We start from the raw sequence: 24,079 nt of genomic DNA on the forward strand, positions 1-24,079 counted from the left end.
ACCATGCCTAACCAGCCACAACCCCCGGAGCATCCCACCTCTCATATTCAGAATCCCAGGAAAGTCAACCACAGCCCTGACATCTGCTGTACCATGTTGTCTCTTCCCCTATCTCTCCAAGATTGTCTGAAGGTTGGATGGGAATCGAAAATTCCTAACTGAGCCCTCCCCTAAAAAGCTTCAGCTCTTCACTTTTTGAATCAAGCTGAAAATGGTTCTTGTGTCAAGAAGTACAAGTAAGCTAATACGAATTTTTCCTTAGAAGTGAGAGGGTGAAGGATATGAGACATGGATAAAGTATTGAACAGAACTTAAAAGGCAAAACAACTGCCGTGCCTTAATTGGATCCCATGAAAACATTTACATCAGTATGGTAGTTACCCTTTTATCGTTGTTTTTGCAGTCTCTGAGACATTACAGAGCAATCATTTAATTTCTATGTTTACTTTGAAATGAACTAATGCAGAGTGCTGGGTTTTCTGGTTTATGACTTGCGTTATCGCTTCACTGTATTCAAATCCTCAAAGTTCTTTAGCCAGCACAGATCTGTTGATAATTAAAATATAAGAATCAGCTCTCTAAACAAAGGTCAGATATTTGTTTCTCCTATGCTAAAGTATTGATTAAGTACATTACATGGCAATAGAAAAGCTAAAGTGAAAGGATGTTTCTGGTTCTTTGGTTCCTTTTTTTTCTGGTGAGTAAAGACATTTAGCAGTGTGCAGGAGTAGCAATTGTGAGGCTGATGTGGAAGCAAAACCTGAACAGGAGTTACTTGGTCCACAAACCTTTCTGACTTGAAGTGAAATTATTTGCAAATCCCAAAGCACCAAAAATAACTAGGCCAAGATTCCTTGGTTTTAACAGAGGCAAACTGATTTTTTTTACAAATCTGTGCCCATCTCCTATTACAGTCTTAGCAAATTTAGTTCTGCTTTTAATAAGCTTTTAAAAACAGAATAGTATTCCACCTTTCTTCTACAGCTGAGTTTGGAGGGGATTTCTGTGTTGTTCTTTAAGTCCCACTGGTCGTGGTTGACCCCCCAGTGTTTCTACCCAGTGCAAAGTGCATGTTCTGCACCCATTTTCAGTTTTGACTTTAAAACTGTAACAGGAACTTGTAGCAGAGTGCAATTTTACACAGACATCTGGCTGACTTTCTTCCCCTGTTTAAGCAGAAACAAATATTCCTTCTGATTTTGGTGTCAAGGTGCTGTATATGTAGTTTGAGTACTAGTTCAGGACAGTAATTACTACTGTGTGACATTTTGTGAATTGATGCCACAATTTGTCAGGTTCTCATGGATTTTTGAATTATAGTGGATCACCAGTCACTGCTGATTATTGCTTTGCAGTGCAGAAGAGGTTTCATGTAAGAGCAAGCCCCAAGCTGCATTCAGTCAGATTCAAGGCAGCCTGATGAAGTGTTCTAGAGGAGCCTGTTTCTGCCCATGATGAGCTCCTTAGTTGATTGAATAGGTGATTCGGTTCCTGACAGTTGTCAATCTTAATGTTTGCTTCTGAACTTCTGTTTGGCCTCATTTACCTTAATCTCTGATTTTCTTTTCATTTTTCTTTGGCTTCGTCTCCTGTGCTCATTTCTATTCTAGTCTCTGTGTTGCTTCTTCCTTTTGTGTGGCAAATCTTGCATTGCTTTCCTGGACTCCCCTCCACATGCAAAGATTAAAGCAGGCTGCTGGTTTTACATTCTAATTAAAAAAAAAACAAAAACCAAAACAAAACAAAAACAAACAGAATCTGCAGGAAAGATGTTATATTTTAAAAAGCAATCTAAAGATGAATAATGAACTTCCCTTTGTCCAGAATGGCTAAGATAAGATAGTGAGAGAGATACATAAAAGATACCTCAGTTGGGAAATGGCTAGTCAAAAATCCAGATGAAAATATCAGAATGAATATGTATGTATCTGTCCAAACAAATCTTTAAATGTGCTTTGACCATCTCCTAAACTGAGTTCCATTGAATTTTTTTTTCCTAGGGGAAAAGAAAAACCCAACAGGAGAGGGATGTCTTTTAAAGTTTTTCAGAATTTACCATAAATTAAATTTTGTTTTGTACACAGTGAACCTACTACCCAGCTTATGAATAAAGTATTGTTTTTGTTGTATCCAGTGGTGAATTATGAATAGGAATGCCTAAAAAGTGGAAAGCTACAGTAGTTTCCAGACTGTTGACTGAAATTAGAGATGTTTAATACTTCATTTCTTCCAGACTGACTCTCCAAGTACTGTAGTTGACTAACCTTGCAGTTTTAAAAAATAATTAAAATTACATACATTATACTGTTTATTGAACTGAAAGTCAGATGCATTGTTTGTATAGGTAACACTGCTTAAATATTAAATACAAATTAAAACTGAAATAAGGTTACTGCAGTGCTAGAACATTGAAACCAGGAGACCTCGAGCCTGTCCTCAGATGTGCTGCAATTTTGGGACCTACTGCATGCAGTGTGTTGGTGTTTGTGTCCCCGGCTCAGGAGCATGTGAGTAGTGCAGGAACTGAAGTTGCTGACGGGTAAATTGTAATAAACGAATAGCGTGCAAGTAATTATGTGTGCCTATGTTTATGCTAATTTTTTACTAATACTCTACACTCTACACACTATTCTGGATGAAATTCTCATGTTCTTGAAGGGATCTGGTCTTAACACCTTAAAGCCTCTGTCGATATAAAGTCTGCCCACTGTAATAATTTAAAAACAAAAGACTGTCCTTTCTGTTTCTGTGCACAGCAGATCAGGAAAAGTGTAGTTGCCCTGTATTTAATTGTGAAGTTCAGCAAAGTTTTTGGTACCTCAGAAATACTCGGCTTGGTTCTGATTTATAGAACATGAAATTATCAGTCACACACACACAAAAACGCCCAAATGTTGTATTTGCTCAAAACTGAAGTATGCAATTTGAAAATAATGTTTGAGTTCTGTTGTGAGCGTGACAATATTTCAGAATTAATGGAAAGCTCTTGTGCCTGTGGAAGCTTTGAAATGGAAAAGGAGATTTTATCTCTACTCCTATTCTGATGTTCCTGTGCTCCCCTGTGTCAGATCTGCCAATGTTTTGGATCCAGTACTGTGTGTTGCTAGGTGGCACAGATGATAAAAGATGAATTTTCCCTGTTCCTCTAAATGATTTTGTTTGTGGTTGATCCATGTGTAGTGATGACTCTTTTTTCTGGGGGTAGTGTGATGGTGGGGAGGAGGAGAGGTGCTAGATTCAGGTTTATAAACTGAAAAATAAAAGATGTTCGCACCTTCAAAAATGTAATCAAAATGGTAGTTTGGCCAAAAGTGTGGTAGTTTTGCAAGTTTTGTAACATGTTTATTCGAGAGTAAAGGGAGCTTTTCCCTCTCTGAGTGAAAATTGTCAAAACCAGGATGATGTACAACCGGGACTGCTTTCCTGTACGTGGCTATAGGTGATGGTTTTGCAGCACATGATGCTGTTTGCTGAAAGGACAGGCACAGGATGCAAAGGGTTGAAATGTATTTCTGGACTCTTCCCGTCCAACCCTGTGTTCAGTTAGATTAGTTTGCTCAGGGGAGAGTCTAGCCCAGCCTCCAATGACTCCCTGGATGGAGATTCTACAACGGTTCTGGGCCGTCTTTTAGTACTTAACTGCCCAAATGATGCCTTATGTCTCATTGGAATTTCCAGTTAATGGCAATCTAAGATGGCAGGTGCCAGGACATTGTATGGAGGATAGATAAACATCCACTGGGGCGTTCCTTAGTAGTGAAACAGTTTATTCTGTGCGGGGTGTGACATTTTCTTGCCAGGGTAATAAGGTAAATGATTTGACATTCTGTGTTCTGCATCTACTCTTTTGGCTTCTTTGTTGCAGAGGGAAAGATTGGTTGGACTCCAGCTAAGCTGACCAGAAACATAATGTCCTATTTATTGCTGAAGGTGTGAGCATCGGGGTCGGGAATCCTGCTTCCCGTCTTTATCACGTGCCTGCAAAAATCTGGGTGTTTGATAGGATCCACTGCTCATCAGTCCCAGGGACTTTGTTGCCTGCACTATCTGTGACAGCCATCAATTGTCAGATCACATTATGTTCCTGCTGTAGATGCTGCTTCTCCACACTGATTTTTTGAGCCCAGACCATCTCTGTGCATGTGTTTATAGCAAGATCTTGGTTTTTACTAGCAATATGCACTCTGTGTTTTCATGAAAACTGCGTTTCCACAGTTCTCAAATTCCTTGAGCATGCTGTGGAGAAAACCTCCATTCTCAATCTCATGCTTTAGGATGAAACACATTAGTAAGGTAAAATCCATCTTACTTCCTCTTATATGTCTAACCTTTAAACACCTAAATGTGAGCTACACATCTCTCAGGTTACAATCAATGGAGAGAAATAAATCACAGAAAGAGATTCAGCTTGATTAAATTAGGAATTGAAGATAAGTTAGAGTAATTGCTATCTTAAGCCGTTTATTCCTTTCCATTGTCTGTAGGAAACTGACAGTTAAATGTGAGCTGGTTGCATTAACCCATGGAAACCTTACCTGAGGTGACTGAAATCCCAGCTTCCTGTTATTGTACCACACTTTATATGTTCTGCTTGCTTAATTATGGATGCTGCTTTTAGCAGACAGCGTTCTGTCTGTTTAATGTCACAAATTCAGTGCCCGATACACTTTGGAAAGAGATTTTGGGGTGAGCGATGTGTTACAATTTAAATGTTTGAATGTATTTTGATGTGACAGCTATGTTGTCTAACTAGAAATCAGTATTTTATGAGTTCTGAGAAGGATGCAGTATTGCATAAAGGTAGCTGACAGCTTGTGCATGCTGCTCTGGAATTTCCAGACAAAGACTATGCAAATGTTGACAAGATATAAAAATAAATACTTGTGAAGTATTGTACTTGATCTGGATAATAATAAGACTGCTTTCAGCCAAGCTGTTTCCCCTGGCATCCAGCACTCAAGTGTCTGGGAAGACACCAGATGACCTCCAAGGAGAGGATGTGGAGTTTTGTGTTTGCTTGGTGCTTTGTGGTTTTTGGTTGTTTTTTTTTTTTTGGTTTTTTTTTTTCCCTCTTTTAGGCAGCTAAACCATCTGAACTGTTGGCATGAGCTGTCAGAAAAATCCTTCTTTGAAACATGGACACTGACTAGTATTTTCAAGTTAGGAGTAAAGGCAGAAATAAAACAATACAACTTAATGTAGAAGACTGAATCTATTACAAGTTTGTTGGCGTGGGTTTTTTTTCCATAATACTATCAACTTTGTGGATTGATGGCATGGAAACTGTTTCATCTAAGAAGTGAAAATTAGATGACCACTTGTTCCTGAGCGGTAAAAAGATGAACCTAACTCATAAAATTTATGGGATAATTCCCTGCAAATGCTGGACTTGAACTGAATACTTGTACTTTGAAATTGGGGTAAGGTTGTGGCAACACTCAGTTGTTCAGGAGGATTGAGCTTCTTACTTGTGGTTGGGATTTGATGTCTATTTTAGAGTTCTTCAAGAGCATGATAGTATTTGGAAGATACTTTAACAGCAAGTGAGGCTGTCACATATACATGATGAAATGCATTTTATTATGTGCTTTTGCAATTCACCAAATGGATAACCCTATGCTAAATGTAGAATTTATAGGTAGAAAAGCATTGGAAGAATATAGCTCAATATTCAGAAATATGCTATCTATAAAAGGCAATGAAAACATGTCCTGGCACTTGGAATGGCATTCATTCATTCTTCATCACCAGCTATTGTGAAAGGAACTTCTAGTAAAATACTCCAGTGTTTGATTTTTCTGTATTAGACTGTAAGGCCCCTGAAAGTTTTATGTAATTTTTTTTTGAGTTTTCCATTCTGTCCGAAATAACTAACAAGTTTTGTCTTTCTTTCCCTCATGCATGTTTTCTTTCACCAAGATGGAAGTGCTGTGCTCTCAAAATGTTAACCTTTCCAACATCCCTGTGATATATTCATGCATGAGTACTGTCCCAGTCTTCAGGGATGTTATTCCCCTGGAGCTGTGGGAGGATGTTGTAAGAACTTGGACTAAAGCTCTCGAGTCCCTTGCTGTAAAGCTCGTGCTCAGGGAGGTGGATGATGCTGTTCTAGGCAGTGACAGGCTTTCTGGGGTGAGTCAGGAAGTGCTGGTCACATGAGAAATGTTTTGACTAGAAACAACTCCAATCAAACAAATCTCGAGGGATATAACTGTCATGTTTCTGAACAAAGAATGATCAAACAAAAGCTTACAGTGAGGTGTTAATTCAGTCCATGACAAAGCATCCTCTGACTTCACTGAGGTCAGATACCATTTTGAGTATCAAAAATCTGTCTAAAAATTTCTACCTTTTTGTACATTTTTAAAAGTAAATTGTAGTAATAAGTGTAGTTATATCAGCATATCAACATAAATTAGAGATTAAAAAGAAGATTAACTTTTCCATTGTACGTTAATATTGAATTGGCCCCAGAGATTTTTGTCTACGTAATAAATGAAAACTGCTGTCTGAAAGATTCAACTTGGGATCTTCATAGTTACCAACTGTAAGTTTTCCATACAGTATTTAATACTGAAAGAAGAGTCCTAAACTAATTTTAAGTAACATCTGAATTTTGCAATGTCCTTTAAACATCTTCAATGATCTAAGAGAGTGACCTTTCCCTGCTTAAAAAAAAAAAAGAGAGAGAGAGAGAAAAAAAAATTGCCTTCTACGAGAGAGCAAATGCCATGTACTGTGTTTAGATGTAAGTGGTAAAAAGTCACCCAGGTAGAAGGGGCTTCTTTTTCCCCTTGATCTGCAAAGATTTATGTAAACATTCCAATTGCAGGCTCTCTGAGTTAGGGTAGCAACTGGTCAGATCTTCTCAAATAAAAAGATGCTGAAGCATACCATCTTTCCAATTATTCCATCTTGACTTTGAGCAATTCAAGGAAATACTTTTATTAAAAATTCAAGTGTCAGTTTTGATATTTAGCGTCTTTATTGGAACTTTTAAAGTTAAGGCCTATGGCAGTGCCTTCTAGATGCTTTTGATTTACCTATTAGTAAAATCTGAATCCTATTCTGACTACACATTTGCCAAATTGGTCTGAAGTTTATTGGGTTGATTTATTTTAGTGAAAAGAAGTATGTAGTCCTTTCAAACAAAGTAAATATCAGAGATGATTTTTTATTTGCTAGCTGAGCAGAAAAAGAAAGCATAAACACATTGGTATATTTGCTCAGTTTTGTGAGCAGTTCTGGCTGGTGAAGGCTATGGTAGAAGGTTGGTCCACTGTTCTTGGGGAGAAATATTGAACTTTGGGATCACCTAAGTTACCTTTCCTCTCCTGACCAGTCATTAACATCGTTTGGGTATTTTTTCATACAATCATGGAATGGTTTGGGTTGGAAGGGACCTTTAAAGATCATCCAGTTCTAGCCCTCTGCCATGGGCAGGGACACCTTTCACTAGGCCAGATTTCTCAGAGCCCCATCCAACCTAGTCTTGAACATTTCTAAAGATGTGTTATCTATGAGTTCTTTGGGCTACCTGTTCCAGGGCCTCACGGCTGTCACAGGGAATTTCTTCTCCATAGCCAATCTGACCTCACCCTCTGTCACTTTGAAGCCATTTCCCCTTATGCTGTCACCCCTTGAAAAAGTCCCTCTCCTACTCTGTTGTACCATCCTTTGGGAATATTTGCCTATTTTCTGAAGTTCTTCGTTGTTTGTTTTAATTGTAACCAATGGAATCTTTCTCCTTCTGTTGCTAAGAAGAAAATGTTTACTTTTTACAGTGTTTCCATTTATCTCTTCAGCTCTTGCCTGAGGGGGTGTGTATGTGTATATTCTTTTGCTGATATGAATTATATTTTCTGTCTGGAGATCATAAGTTTTTTTGAAAGTGAAACAAAATGATTAAACTGAAGTCAGCTATATTATTTGAAGCTGCTGTATGTGTTTATCCTCATAGTGCTTAATCCTTGACTTTGCCTCAGGCTACTAACCCAAGCTGGTTATTAATTCCTTAAAAATGCCCTGAGCCAACATTGCTGCTGTTATAACTTGTTTGGGGCTGAAATGAAGTTGACGTTTTTCTTAGCTACAGCATCTTCTCGCTGTAATGTCATAGGATCAATTGGTTTCAGCAGTGCTGCTATTTCACCATGTGCCTCGAAAAATTTATTTCCTGTACAGCATCTGTTTAAGGCTTCTCAAGTTAGCATTTAGTCTACCAGGGACGTAACCTATTTTAATGAAGGGATGTCAGATCTTTTGGAAATACTCTCACTATACAGATCCTAAATGGCCTATTACGAAGAATTACGTGGTTTTAATTTATGAAACAAAACCCTTTGGCAGGATTGGAAATTTAGGCCATTATGGTGTGGGAAGAGGACAACTGTGAAATTGGGGTGAAATACAATATGGTTTGAAATGCTATAAACTTCTTTTTGTATACATTTTAGGGATTATTTCATAAACTACTTAAGAAATGTTGGCCTGGCATGCGTGTGTCTGAGGTATTTCTCTTCTGAACATGCAGATGAGCTTCTTCCCGGCTGGAGGTTAGATTTTTCTGTTTTAATAGAAGACTTCCTATAAAAATCAAAATGCTGTAAAATAACAGATTGGCTTCAGGAGCAGCAAAACACCTTGGAAAATTATCTCCTAGTGCTCAGGCCAATCCTTTCCTCATCAGCAGGCATGAGCTGAGTCAAAGCCCATGAAGCACAGACAGTCTGTGCTGCCGGATGCCCAGCTTGGCTCTGGCTGACTCAGCAGTGATGGGAGGCATGGCTCAGAGGAAAGGATGAGTCTGAAGAATGTGCTGGTGTGTGGAGCCTCTGCTCTTCAGTGCCTGAAATGCAGTTGAGATGTCCTGGTAAATTCCACTGCCATGGGAAGCCTGGGCACAACGTGTGCAGCTGTGTGAAAGCCCTGCTTGCAAAGGAGATGGAGCAGCAAGGATCTGCCAAAAACTCATCTCACTGTGCTTTTGTACATCTACACTTTTATTTTTCATGTTAAGCCACTCTGGTTTTAAGAGTTCTCTGAAACTCTTGTTTTTTTTTGAATGAGGTAAAACATATTTTAAAGTAGTAGGATCACTTAAACACCTTCAAAAAATCTCCACCCTACTCCCCTTTTCTCCCACTCTAAATTTGTAATTATGAAGGAAGTTTTGTCTCCAAGTTTCTATTTCGGAAATAAGTGACTTCAAAGACAGCTGCAGAAATCACATCCCAAACCACTTCTGCTACTTTCCAGGAAACCTTCCCAGCAGATATCTTGGAAGGAAAAAAACCATTTGATTGAAAAAGAGCAATAGAAGGAGGTCATCCATTACCAAGAGTAAAATTTAGCAATCTGCTCCTCCCTTCTGAGGAAAGAAGTCCAAAATACAACTACTTTTAAGGTTCCTGGTGTGTCCAGCCTCCAGAACATCTTCCAGGTCTTGTTAGAGACCAGGCAGATAATGCTGTTTCTAATCCTTGTGTGAGGGACATTTCAGAATGTTATGTCAATGCATCTTTCTATCAATCTATAAGGAATGCTTCAATATTTGAACAGTTAAATGACAACTTTTACCCAAAAATGTTACATTTATTATGTTTCATTGACCTATTTGCATCACATCAGTGAAAAGCTCCCTCCCTTCTCACAGTGCCAGAAACGATTCAGTTTACCATTTAAATGGTAGAGTTAATCATTACAGATAATTAAAGCAAAGCCTGTGTGAAGAATGCTGAAATTCTGTGAATATTAAGGCATGAAATTATTTTATGCAAGATTTCTGTCATGAATATAATATGAAATAATTTCATCCATGCTAAACAACTTTATTAACTATAAACTTGGTGAGATTTCAAGTATCTCACCATTTTCCCTGTGATGACACTTGTGGGAGACAAAAGTTAACAGGATGATGAGCAGAGGCAAATGGTGGCCCCATGGCCTGGGAGTTCCAAGGCAGCTAGCTTTGAGTCAGTGGTTTTAAATTATACTTCTATGTTTGTTTTCAATGTAATATTTATGATGTTTTTCCGTTATGATATAATAACTTACTGAAGTCAAAATGCGAGATGCATAACATTCGTGGCATGTAAAGCATTTCAGAAATTAAATGGAGACTTCCAGCTGCCTTTTCTTCAGGGAAGGAAGTGTGTCTCCTTTGGGAGCTGCATGAATTTTCCTTAGACCTGAGAAGTTACTGTGTTACATGGGAGGAGAAGAGAAGGGTCAGGGCTGGACGTGTAATGCTTCCCAAAACTCCCTTTTGGAGCTGCCTCTGGAGCTGCTTCTGCCACTGCTGTTCTGTAGCAAACTTTCTCTTTGGATGATGGTGATCCCAAAGCAAATGGCACTGGGAAAGCCTGGATCGATGAGGTACAGTCTATAAAAGCAGTGGAGCAGCTTATTTAGAGAAGTGCTGGTTCTCATGCATTAAAAGCTAGGAATTAAATGCTGGAAATGAAAGATGTTCAAGTAGGACAGATTTAGTTTCTGTGTTGAACTTGGTTCTTCTGGCTACACAGAGAAATCTGTGAAGATTTTGAACATTGAGCAGAAGTGGGCTTGGAATCAAGACAGTCTGGAGGTTGAATCAAGTGAGGCCGATCTGGTTTCAGCAGAGTTCCCTACTGCAAACTGAGGTTCGTCTCCCTGAAATGTGCAGCACAGGCTGTGCTGTGGGAGGGAATTAGCGAGGGGTTAAGAAGCACGAGTGGTTGATGAGAACAGCTCAATTTTTCAGAGCGCTTGTTGTGTTTTCAGAGCCACATTTGCAGCGCTGAGGCAGGGAGCTCCTGGCGAGCCGACAGCTCATCCCAGCTCCACAGCGTGACCGCATTCTGCCGGCGGCTGGGGCGGGGGCCGGCGGTGCATTGAGGAGCTGCTAGCCAGGGGAAAAAACAGCGAGTCATTTCAGTCCCATCCCCCCCGCTTATCCTGCACAGCCCCTCTCCGTGCCCTTGCTTCACGCACAGCCCTGGAGGTACAATCTGGTTGTTTCAAGAGGAGTTCTGATCTGGAAAACATCGCCTTTCTTACTCGACAGCGCTGCCAAAGATTATTGAAAGCCGGTATCTGCTGACTCCAGTGACAATTTCTAATAAGTTTTCCATCACCAATTTCTATGGTGATGCATGAACAAAAAAGAACACAGTTTGGCTTTCAGCTATGGAGCTATTTTTACAAGGCTGGCTCTTAAAGACAAAAGAAAACATTTTCTTTCTAAACTGAGCATATTTGACATTGAAGGTCAGTCAGAGATAATATGACCAGAACTCTGGTGTTTATGCACTCATTTGCTTATAGAGCAAATTCAACGATTTAATGACCTGATGACTTCCTCTTCTATCATCCCTAAATGAAATATAACCCTCTTCACCCCTTCGTGTGCCTCTCAGCCCATTTAAAGATCTTTTAAGGGCTTTTTGTCCGTGAAATCGGCACCTTCCATTACCCTTACCAGGTGCAGCAACTGGAATTCCTGAAATGAAATTCAGGGGCGTTGTGTGATTGCTCCTACCATTATGCAGATGGTAATTTCTTCCCATGCTAATTATTATCAAACAGCTAAGAGAAAGATTAAAAAGCACTGTGTTCCTCAAACCCTTTTTTTTTTTTTTTTGTCTCCCATTATATTTTCTGAAAGAAAGGAAAAAAGAATCCTGGAAACCAGTTAAGTCAGGGAAATGCAGAGAGTATCTGCTCAGAGCCTCAGGTGAACCCGGCCCTCCTGTGGGGCCAGGGAGAGAGAGAGGTGGGGACATTTTATCAGAAGGTGCCAAGATGAAGGGACTGACATTCTTGCAGTGCCCCTATGGGGGTGGAAGAGTAACTGGATCCTGAATTAGGTGGTTCACTAATGTGCCTATTTTTTCCAGCCCATGTGGTTATGCCTAGTGCCTCAGGATTCTGGAATGGTGTTTTTATGCCACTTAAGGTCTTAGATTTGTACTTTTCAAACCGAAGAAGATGCAAGGCTTGTAATTTCTTCATCCTCACCTTGTTTTGTATTTTTTAATTATTATTTTTTTAATGCTGAGTTCAGTCCAACTGATGGTTTTGATTTGAGGGATGTTTTGGGTTTTTTTCCTGAATTGGCCTAATTGTGACATTCTGTGGTTAATTTTACTTGGATGGAAATGTAGCACTTAGTGTATTGAGATCCTAATTTTTTTATTTTTTTAAAATTTTTTTTTCGAGTTTACCATCTTTTTTCCAATGTGGGCTGTGGTTTCATTACAGTAAGTTCCTGCTTTGGATGCAGAGACTTACGTCAGATTCACCAGCTGCTGCTCTCTCAAAATAGGCAGTGTGCCAGTTCCAAGGATTAGCTGGGTTACTGTTTGTCCCACCAGTTGTTTTTAAAATCTTTAACTGTGCAGAAACATCCCTGTATGCCATCCCTGCAACTCAGTGCCTGATGCCTTCTGTTCCTACCCTCCTTTTAAATTTTCTCCCCCAGATCATCTATTTTGCTTGCATTTTTGGTATTCATTAGCTTGATTTGGAAAACACTTTTGTCAGTATATTTGTGTTTTCTTATAAGCTAGCAAGCTTCCATATAAATACATTTCTTGTCTGAGGTGAAGGCTTTTTGGGAATGGGTTTCCTCTGTGAATCACAGTGGCTGCAGTTTTAGGATACTGTCATTAAAAGGCTTATCACAGGGGTGAATAACTTGCTTTCTGATGACTCTGGAGGGGAAAACAGCAGCAGTAAGCAATGCTCACCTAAACCACAGTTTACTCAGCTTGTGGAACAATTTTGTCAATAAAATTACCTCCATGCTACAAGAGCCATGGCTTGGAGACCATGGCTTTGTGCGATTTCTTCTCAGTCCATCAACTTCACTAAAAAAGCTGAACTGAAATCCTAAACTGGTTCCTAAATTAAGCTCAGAGTTGAGCAGCACGGCTGTATTCCAGTCAAGGCAGCCAGGGATTTGCCTTGCAGAGATTGCCTGAAGTACCAAGGGTGTGTATTTCCCTGGAGGAGCTGAGGCTGTGAGTGGAGGAACCCAGGGCTGAGCATCCACGTGCTGGTGTTGGGAGCAGAGATACACGCCTGTTACTGTTAGTGCACTATTTCTGTGCTCCCATGAGAGCTTCTTGGGGATTATCATGAGTTTCTTTCTCCTAAGATGCTTCTGTAGCCTTCAACTCTCCCCCTTGTCCAAGTTAATCGTGACAGTTTTGGAGCAGACATGTCCTTTAGGGCAAATAGCAGGAAAGTTAACGGAAGACCATGAACACTTTGATGTATTTGCTGCTGTGCTCCCTGAAAAGATGACAGGTTTTAGCCCAAGTTTAAAATAGAAATCTGAATTGCAGCTGCAGCCCAAGCCAGAGCAGCCAGTCTGGAGATACAGGGTCTTTGTACTTGTACCAAAGGGGACAATATTGGGCCAAAACAAACGTAGGAGCTTTGGGGAACCAGGAGTTAAATGAAGAGAGACTGCAGGGCTGTTCCTCTGTTCCAGGGCAGCTGCTTCCTTCCAGACTGTGGGATTTAACTTCATTAGCCACACTAGGTCTATCAGAGTGTGTCTGTCAGAGTGGGTCTATCAGTTTTAAGACCTACAGAAGATTTATTCTCAAAAGGAGGAAGAGGATTTTGAGGCCTGTAAGATATGTGCTGTGAGCACAGAGAAGAGCTGTGTGGCAGGAGCAAGAGAGTAGCTTGTCTGGGGAAGAAGAAATGGCAGATTTAAGAGGATATTTTCCCTCTTTGCCTCTAAAACCTTTCAGACAGAAGCTGAGTCTTCACTCTCAAACCCTGTTGTTTTCCCCCAACACACTCGATTTTGCCAGGTGGGTAACTTGTGATGAGACGTATGTGGAGTGTGGCATTACATTGCCTTCAGTGTCCATCTTTGTTGGCAGCCATACGTAGAAGTGGGAAGCAGGAATATTTGGGCTGTTAGTGTGCCCCCTGAGTGAATGAGTATTGAAAAGCTTATGTTCAGAACTCCCCTGGATGCTGCAGCTTTCATCAGCTCTTCAAAGTGTATGAGAGTGACCCGACTGCTGCTGCACTGCTGGTGTGCCCAAGCCATGTTGTTTCTCTTTAAAGAGCTTGCCTTTTACCTTGCCTCCCCACGCTTGTCTCCAGCAAAGAACTCGGAAACATCATTAGGTGATATTTTAGGGGAGGGGCACTTTGTCGGCATTCATCTGTCAGCTGTCCAATGGATATGCCCTATCCAGAGGCCTGTGCATCAAGCCTTCATGAGTGCATCAGGCCCATTCAAAGATACTTCTGCTGGGTTTAGGATCACCTGAGGAAGCCAAAGTGAAAATAATGGGAGAGGAAAAGAATGCACCCTAATTCTAGTTTAATTAATTTTTGTGCAGTTTTAAAGGAGTATATGCGGGTATACCCGCAGTATATGAGGGTTATACCACTTCATTAATATGCACACGCATTTTAAGAAGGCCTTATGTAACTATTTGAAACCACAGCTCCCAGACCCGGGAGCACGGGTGGTCGTCCTTGGGTGCAGCCTGGTTCAGGCCACCCTGCACAGGATTCAGTGCTGTCCCATCAGGGAAGACACCAGATGCCGTCAGTGGCTGGCCGGGTGGCTGAAATGCTTGAGCATCTTGTTACTGCTTCCAATGATTATTTTTAAATCTCTACCTCTTCTAAATCTCTCTTTTAAACTTCTTTTAATTTTCTACCTGTTTAAAGGCATCACCAGCATATGCTGAAGTGTAGGACTTCAAAATACTCCCTTCTCTTTCCCCTGACTTTCTGTCCTATCATGTCTTTGTTTTCCCTCTCCAGGTCTACAACGTGAGCTGAAAAATTTGTCTCATTAAAAATTTTATGAAATCTTCCCCATCCCTGGAAATGTTCAAAGTCAGGCTGGATGGGGCCCTGAGTAACATGGCCAAGTGGAAGGTGTCCCTCCCCATGCCAGGGGGTTTGGAATAAGATGTTCTTTAGGGTACCTTCCAGCCCAAAACATTCCACGATCCTATGAAGCATGGCAGTTGCCAAGGTATTTAAGATTAATTAATTGGGGAATTCAGTGGAAAGATCTTGCAGGTATTTTCCAACTTAAACAATTCTATAATTTTGTATGTGTGATTTGAAATTTTAAAAAATATTTTGTTATTATTACTTTCAAAAATAAAAAAGTTAACCTTAGCATGTCTCCAACAAACTCTCGTTGGTGGACTCTCTCGTACTGGAAAAGCCAAAAGGTTCCAGTGTTTTTTTTTTTTTTTTTTTTATTATTATTATTATTATTATATATATTTTTTTAAATTTCAGCAGTATCTCTCTGTTCTCATGGTAATGGGCATGGGTTGCCAGTACTCTGAGTGACAGGAGAATAAGGTGATGTCTTTGATGCTTTGACAGCTTGGACCTACTTAGCCAGCATCCTACCTAGAAGATATCGTTTCTTTATCAAGTGCCATGTTTCATTTTGTAAATGGCATATAACTGTGTTGGCCCATGTCTCTGTGGCTTTCCCTGGAGACAGAAAATACAAAATTGTGTGATTTTCTGGAAGCATTTCATTGTCCCATGCACTGATACTAAAGACTGTATAAATCAGGCCCTTTTAATTGTTGGCAAAGTGACATTGCCATGCCACTAAGAATGTTCTTTGTTGAGGGGAGAAAAATACGCTTTCTGACTTTAATGGATTGCCTTAAAAATCAACTTAACTTAAGGAAGTTAAAAAGAAGGCAGTCAAAAAAGCTTTGCAGTTCAAGGAGTGAAATTTAACATTATTGGTAGCCTGAACTGTGGTAGCTTAATTGTATTAATTTATGTTCAGGTGCCAATTAACAGCATGATTCCAGCAATATGGTTTCATTGATCCCCAAACCCTATTTTGGTTTGATTTAACTGTTGTCTGTGGTTGATAAGCCACACTCTTGATGATTCAGTGAACTGTCATAATGGTCCCTCTTGTCTCTGTATCTTTTTATTCTTATTTTCCCATGCCATCATCTAAGCCCCTGTGAGTGCACAGAGGATCAGCAGCAGATTAAGTGGGTAACCAACTGTGGACTAGGACCTGATCCAGCAAACCATTAACATGGGCCTTTTTCGTTTACGTCAGTTGTGCACTCCTAAAGGTGAACATATGCTTTGGTGCTGTAGTGAATCAGCCTGCAAGAATATTTCTAAGTCAACATCAGGGCTGTCTCAAAGAGGAAAATGGTGCTTTTTCCTTAGCGCAGCTGATTCTGTGGTGTCCAGCAGAGCTTTTTGGAGACAGTACCTGAAAATTATTTTAGCTTTTATTGCAGGAGAAAATAATCTGGCCTATTTCATTGTAGATAAGAGAATCAGATTTAAATGATATTTAGGAAGAAGTGCTTGTATCTGGCATGGACAAATGCTGCTTTATTCTCGGCTGAGGTTTGTGAAATTACTGCATCCAAAGTTTAGAGGCTAATGAGAGAGTTTCCTGCTGTTTGTGATTGGAGCCATGCTTTTGCAAAGAGAAGTAAGACTGTCAAATGCTTACCTAGTCCTCATCTGAATTAAATGTTTTGCTTTTTACTAGCAATAAAGTTGTATGTGTGAGTTGGTATAGAAAGGATTATTCAAAGCATAAAGATTAAAAATAAATTCCTTCTCAAATTTTTGTAAGAACCCAGACCATGCATATCAAGGTGGCTGTAATGCTTCCACATTGTTACAGGTAGTAGTTTGCAAATACATCAGAACAAAAGAATTACACGTTTTAAGTGAAATTGATTGGTTTGACTATTATTTGGAGTAGAAATAGAATAGTGGATGATCCATCACAAGGTTGGCTTTAATGGCTACAGTCTTTGTCATTACCAGTTCAATACTGGGAAGCTCTAGAACCCTAGAAAGTTACAGCTATTTAGGAAAACCATATTTTAATCCAGAATGTGAAATATTTATGCTGATAACTTAACTGCTTGAAAATAGTCCACTTCTTCTTTCAAAACTGAAGACTCTTAAAGACCAGATTTCAAGAATAGAAATACCAGCTTACACAAGGGCTCATTTGCCATTTACAAGAAAGAGAAGCATAAAATGGTATGAAGATAAAATTCTGCACATGAAAACAATCTTAATATCAAGCTTGTATAGTTTATATAAAAATGATGGCTTCCTAGAAGGGTGGTACCTTTATACTTTGATAAAAATGATATTACTATAGTGAGCTAATCTTACAAAGGGAATTTTTTGAAACAGCACTTGAGAAAAAGAATCCAGGGGGAGAGGTGGCGTTAGATGTTGGATTTCTTTTTGGATTCAAGAAGAAGATGGCAACTAACGCAGTCGTCTTGATTTTTTTTGCATTTAGTCACTCAGCATAAAGCATGAAGCTCCCAATTCAAGCCTGTGTACAGCGGGTGATTGCTTCGTATTATGCTGAATAAGGCTGTTTCTGAACTGCCACTGCATCTAATCAGCACAGAGTGGGCTGACTTCACACCAGTTATTGAAAACACATTTTCATAAGTCTTCCTTCCTGATAAATATCCAGCCAGAATTCTCTTATATGTTGTAGTATGCACTGCTACTGAGAAATGTTTAGTGATGCATGTATAATGCCAACCGTACAAATACGGGTTTGTAATATTTCTTAGCATATGTGTTATGAATTCTTGAAGTTATCTCAGTCCTACAGTGTATCTGTGCTGAGCAAACCATGGCTGGGGGCCAAATCCATTTTACAGCTATCCAAAACAGTCTTGTGACCAATCAATCAAGTTTACACTTATAAAATGCCCATAGTATAAGCACCTAAGGCACTGTGCATAATCCATATGAAAATAAATACGATATACTATCTCTGAATGGTGAAGTCAGGTGGAATTAGACATGTTCCTCTGAGCTTGTAGTAGATAAAGGAAGCTGGTTCTGTAGGAGGAGATGATTAACACGTGGAACAACTACACACAACTTGTAGAGTCAGTTGCACTTTTGAGATGTGGATGGAAAATTGATTGAATGTCTGAAGGGAATGAAAGGGTACTGAATAAGAAAGTTTTATAAATGGGACGTAGGCTGCTGAGAGTTATTCTGCAAATTGTTGTTTAGCCTTGTGGAGAAGGCTCCTCCCTCACAAACACGACTCCACAAGGTTCAATTATTTCTAAAATTTACCTGCTGTTCAAAAGAGTGGGATAGCCCTGAGGCTTACTGGATTTCGCAATAAAAGCATTGCAGATTGGTCAAGTGTGCACTTGGCAGTGGTTTTTTTTTTAAAGAAATGGAGATGACCTCCATGTCATGAGTGGAAACTTATTAAAAAAAAAAGGGGGGCAAAAACCCTACCATACCTAGTATCTCTGGATACTGCAGTTTATTTAAGAACCAAAAATATACCCTGTTTGATGATCTGTGGCCTTCCCCACAAGGATGATCTTGGCTGTAGGAGGTGGGACTGAAAGTCAGGTTCACAGTAGCTCCTGATATCTGTCCCCATGCATGAGCCTGAGCTCCAGGATCTAACCAGCATCTTCCTTTCCTTCTTCCTGCTTCCCAGGCCTCCCATTTTCCCACTCTAACAGTCCCACGTGCAGAAGCACGTGGGATCCGCCTCCTAGTTTTCGGTTCTGTCTCGTGTCCATACCAGCTGCAGCTAGCAAGTAGCAGATTTGTGTTTGAGCATTCAAAAGTTCAGTTTTGCTGCCCCCAGTTATCTACCACCCATTAGCTGTTACAACTTAAGTGACTTTTTTTTCCCCAACAACCCAGCACTCAGCTATTAGTAGGCTGCTGGTGCAGCTTCCAGCATCCCGCCGCTCTGTGTGTGTCACAGTGGGAACAATCCAAAGAAAGCAGCGTTTTTTGAAGAAGGGGTGAAATGGTTTAGACAGTGTAGAATTTATTCTAATACATGAATCCAGTATTTAAACATGCAGGTAGACAAAATTGCTTCCTGTTCTGCTAATCCTTTGCTGGATAATTTACAGCCTTCTGGAACTTCATTTCTACTCTTTTCAGCTTTCGTTGATAAAGATGCAAAAAAAACCAGACATGTACAAAAGGACTGTATATAGCGTATAATTCATTTTGCAGAGCTGGGACATCTAGCTGAATGTGCCATTGATTTACCCTGGCACTAATTCCTAGTGAGTAGCTCATTTTGAAAGTAGCTACAAGTTGGCATATTTGCAGGAGCATTGAATTCTGGCATGCAGTCACTGTTGTATTAAAAACATGATGTGCAGTGAGTCTGGAGAGCCTTTGAAAGTGAGATCTCAATAGAAGCTATGAGTTGTATTGTTACTCTCAGTGCATACAGTGTAAAAACACCCCAAAAAGAGTAAGCTGTATATGTTACCAATAGTGTGCAGTTCAGGGAATGGATTTTTCTTCCAAAATGTGTCAGTGATGTTGCGTTTATTAAAAAATGGTTCTCAAAGCCACTTTAAAGTCCATATGGTATCTGTTATGATTGCCTTAATAACAATAGCATAATTATGTGTATTATATCCTTATAGGATTGAATGTGCAACAAACATTGCTTGTGAGCAGCAAGTTTTTATGAGATGACAGCTGTTTTAGAACCAAAATTATAGCTTATTTATTGTGTGTATGCATTTGGGCTGGGTGAAAAATAGCGAAAGAATGAAATCTGCTAAAAGACTATTTCTCAATAAGTGTTATTTTGCAATAAAAAAGCTGGTTGTATTCTAAATGAACAATAAGAATGGGTTGCTTGGAAATTACATATTTCTGTAAAATAAGATGTTTCAAAAGGATGCAGAATGTACCAACTATCAAGGTTTTTATTCCCTTTCTTTGCATGAGAAAGGAGACCTCCTTCAGAATTGGGTAACTTTGCTCGGTAGTGGAAACTTGTAGTGGAAAAGATGAGGGATGAGGAATCATCCCCTTTGTAAAGCAAGGCTGGGCATGGCCTGGGTGGGAACAGAGGGGAGAAAAGGGAGGAGCTGATGAAGCTTTGTATTTTTTGTGGATCTTGTAATGGAAAGTCTCTGGTCTGGCAGGGCCAGTGCTGGCCTGCAGACAGTGCACCTTGTGCTGTCACCCCAAGCATTAAGTACGAGAGTGAGTTGAGTTGAAAGGATTGGTTGCAAGAAGGTCAACTCTAGACTAGAGTTCTCTTTTCCCCATTTTCCTTGCCCTTTACAAAGGTCTGCCTCTCTGAAGGAGTGGCAAGTACAATACCACTGAAAAATGTGAGGTACCTCAAGCCTTTCACACTCTGTAATCACTATATTAGAAATAATGGTCGGGGCTTTAGGATAAGTTGCAAAAATATCCCTTGTGAAAATGAGTATTTTAATTGAAAGTTACTTTTCTACTGGTATTTCCTTGTCAGAGAAATGTGTGTCAGTTACAAGTTTTAGGAACTTGTTGAAGGTTACACAAAATCTAGAGTTTCAGCTTACACATTGTTATTTGCAGACTGTCACCTTCTCAGGGAATTTAGGAAATATAAGGTGGGAACTTGTAAAGCTGTACTGAGGAGGCTGGGGGGGAGGAGTTCAGGTGGGTGTCTTCATTCCTGCAGATGAGCTGGAGTGTGGTTTCCTAGGAGGGGAAAAAAGGTACATGCAGTACAAATGAACAGACATTTCATAACAAGGCATATAAAGCATTAAAATTCAGGCACAGCTTCTGTACAAGCACAAACCAAGGCTCTTGCACATACAGAAAGAAACTCTCATTCTGTGTGAACAATCTTGGCACAAAGGGAGTTCTCAAAATATTATAAGGTTGTTAAAAAGTGGTTCCCCAGTGTAAATGAATGTAACATTTCTGGTGTGTGCTGTGAGTTAGTGTCCCATTGCTTGAGTCTCATGGAGATCTAAAACTAGGAGTAAGAGTGACAGCTCAGCTTTACCCTGTGCTGATACTGTGACAACACCGTTGGACAAATTCCCCAGAACACAGGAGAAAGGTTGATCAGAAATAAACTAGGCTACAAAGAGCAACTTCAGCCATTCCAAAAATCCTGAGTGCCATGAGGCAAAAATAACAGTGGACAGAAATTCTGTATAATCCCTGCTTAGGTTGCAGATCTCATTCCTTCAGGTGCCTGTGTCTGTGGCTGAAGGGCTGTTGCCTAGAAGGTTTCTGGGTTGTGTATTATAAAAAACACCAAGGTGGAGTGATGGAGAAAAGGAGAATTCTGGAAACAACAAGGCTTTGAGTTGCTTGGAGGTTTCACTGCTGAGGATGAGAGCTCAGGGACTGGGCTCGGGCTGCATCCACTTCTGAGTTTTTCCACATTTCAGCTCTCAAATGCATTTTTGCTTTACTTGGATGCAACTGCATGCAAGGTGGGGGGCTTGGTTTCAAGGAGTTTTTCGGAGAGCTGAAGCCTTGGCAAGCGAAGGGCTGTAGAATATGGGATGCGTGGCCCTTTCACAGGCAGAGGTGTTGCAGAAAAGCCTTCCCTGAGCTGCTCGCTCCCGTGGCTCTGCTGCTGCTGCTGCTTGTCCCCCAGGATCCCCGGGGACTGCACACAGAGCAAGCAATTCCTCAGGAGTCTCCAGCTGTTCTCTGCTGGTGCCTTCCCAGCATCAAAACAAGTGTCTGCTTGGAAATCCAGTGGCGGAGAGTTCGTGTGCTGTGACAATTGGCATGGGCAGAAGAGAGATCTCTCTTCTTTAGGGCAGGGATTTTTTCCAGATGGCCTTGTGGAAAAAAGTACTGTATGATGACTTCCTTTGAAAATGCTTTGTAAACTCAGAATTTTTCCCTGCTGTGTAACAAAACAAAACAGGTATAAGCTTTTTGGTTTTTTTCATTTGCAGGTTCATTTTAGACATAGCAGTATGCTAGATCCTTTGAATGGCAAATACTGGCAGATTGGATCATATCTCTTTTGTAATAGAAATTATTGTCAACAGTGCGAAACAGTGATGTTGGCTATTTATGCAGTGAGAGTTGTGTTTAAGTAGCTGTAAATTGTGTAGCTCTTGTTAATCTCTCTGAAAGAAATAAGCCAAATACAATACAGTAGTGTTTTATGGTCTTGGGTTTTATTCTGTGGCTTCATCATTTTTTATTTTTACCAGAGCTATGAAATGTTTGTTGGGCTCATAATTGGATGGAAATACTTTGTGAAATAGTAAGCAGGTTATTCAGTTTTGTCAGTTGTCTCTGATGTGATTTAAAGCAGTTTAAAAAAAAACATTTTACAAATTTCCAGAGCTCATTACCTAATGCACTGAATTACAGATGGAAAGAAATTATACAAGTATAATGGCTGATCCTATTGGGACCAGGCTGCAGGATCTTTCAAACGTGGTATCCTAAGTATAATGGAAGGTGTGATTTCGAGGCACAAATCCTCATTCCAATGTTGGCTTTTGTTTGGAAACTATTTTACTGAACTCCAGAATGGCCTGCACAGAAATTCAACAGATTAGGTTATGTTAGACAGGAAAGGTGTTTATTTCTTTTCTTTAACAGTAACGTCAACAGGTTTTCCAGTGGCCTGGAAGCTTGTTTGCAATTTAAAGTACTGGAGGCCTGCTTTTCCTTTAGGAGAAGGTTTTTCAATCAAATGCTAAGTTCTGATGGAAAGAGAGTTGTAGCTGATGGGGAATTTCTTCTTTTAGGGGAAAAAAAAACCCAAAATTGTCTTAGCATGACATGGTTGGATCTAAAACGGCTTCCTAGTTCTGATTTTTGCTAGCATAAGTTTGTATTAAAATATATATATATGTGTGTGTATATCGATAACAAAATGTTTCAATGAAACTAAAAAGTAAGACATTTTTTCTGTTTCCAGAAATGAGTTGCAGAAGCTTGTGACTGTCTTTTGGCTTTTTTCCACTTCAAAATATGAAGGGATTTAGATGTGGGATATTTGGCATAACAGAAAATACAATTCCAGTTGAATTCTAGTCTCTGCAAAGCAGTCACATAAAAAATTGTAATTTTGATTTTAAGTTTTTAAAGTTCAGACCATGTAAGGTGCACGTTACAAAGCATCATAGAAGCATTTTCTGGTTGGGTTTTATAATAAGATTTGAGGTAATAAATTGTGTTACTTAAAGAAGTTTTGGATTTTTAGCAAAGTAATATATTTCCAAGGTGGTGCGACAGGTTTGCTGGATTCTACTTACATTAGTTTGGCCCTGTTGATATTTGTGGTACTTTTTTCTGTCCCAAGATTCCAATTTAGGAGGTACTACAAGACATTATATATGTGGTTACTGCACTGTTGCTGTTTGTCTTTCCCTTGCTTGAAGTTGGTGTTGGGGAGTGAACAAACCATCTGTTGTGATGAATCTGTTGAAGAATTAATTTAGGAAACAATCAGTCTTTTAGAGTTATTTTTAATGATGGAAATGACTCAAGAAGGAAGAAAAATATTGCTGATTACATTTGTCCCAAATGTTGCAGGTGTGTAATGCTGTTCATTAGGCTGATACAGGTCTTGCTAGAGTTTCCACTTCAGCTGGAAGATGTCACTTCACTTAACTGGACACTAAGTCTACTAAGAGTAAACACGTAGAACTCTCTTCCACCTACTTGGCATAGTAATCTACATCTGAGCATCATCTGCAAACTCTGTGGGGGTGAAAATGGGCTGAAATATATGGTGTGCCACATAATCCTTTATTGCCAACAGGAAAGGACATGCAGTGGGATCAGAACAGATATGTTGAAAAAACAGTATTTAATCTGTAGTAAAAAGACCCTTGCACCAAGCTAGGATAATTTCAAAAGTGTTACAGTATTTTTCCCTGTTTGATTTTTAAGTCCCAAACATTGCAGTTGAAGTGTATGTTATATAAATTGCACTGGATGTCAGAAATCAGTTTGCAGGTGAATATTCTGATACCAGAGCTTGTCTCCTCTTAAATCTGGGAGTGTATCATGAAGACTTTTGGTAGAATGTGTGCAATAATGTTGCTGTGGTACACATACCAGAAGGGATTTGCACTGAAATGCTGGTAACCACGAAGAGCAAAGAATTTTCCTTTCCTAATTTCCAGTATAAGAGATGTTCTAACATGGATTAGACCATCCATCGGGGAGAAGTGCCTGCTTGACACAATACAGGCTGAATATTGCTTTGGGATCAAATCAACTCTTCTCTTGCTTTCAAGAAACACATATTGAAAAGAAAAAAGAA

At 39.7% G+C, this 24,079-nt stretch overlaps 1 protein-coding gene across 8 annotated transcripts in view; it reads left to right on the forward strand.

The window, feature by feature from the left end:
* MACROD2 (mono-ADP ribosylhydrolase 2) overlaps window positions 1–24,079 on the forward strand; it is an 853,971-nt gene that overhangs the window by 133,525 nt on the left and 696,367 nt on the right. The window contains exon 1 of one of the 8 annotated variants that reach the window (XM_068186325.1): window positions 10,818–11,250. The exons of the other annotated variants lie outside the window; for them this stretch is intronic. Coding sequence (XP_068042426.1) covers window positions 11,136–11,250 — 115 coding nt within the window. The 5' untranslated portion in view covers window positions 10,818–11,135. Of the gene's footprint in view, window positions 1–10,817; window positions 11,251–24,079 lie in introns of those variants that run through there. 8 annotated transcript variants of the gene reach the window in all.

The sequence above is a fragment of the Anomalospiza imberbis genome, chromosome 3, assembly GCF_031753505.1.
Source record: "Anomalospiza imberbis isolate Cuckoo-Finch-1a 21T00152 chromosome 3, ASM3175350v1, whole genome shotgun sequence".
Lineage (NCBI taxonomy): Eukaryota > Metazoa > Chordata > Aves > Passeriformes > Viduidae > Anomalospiza > Anomalospiza imberbis.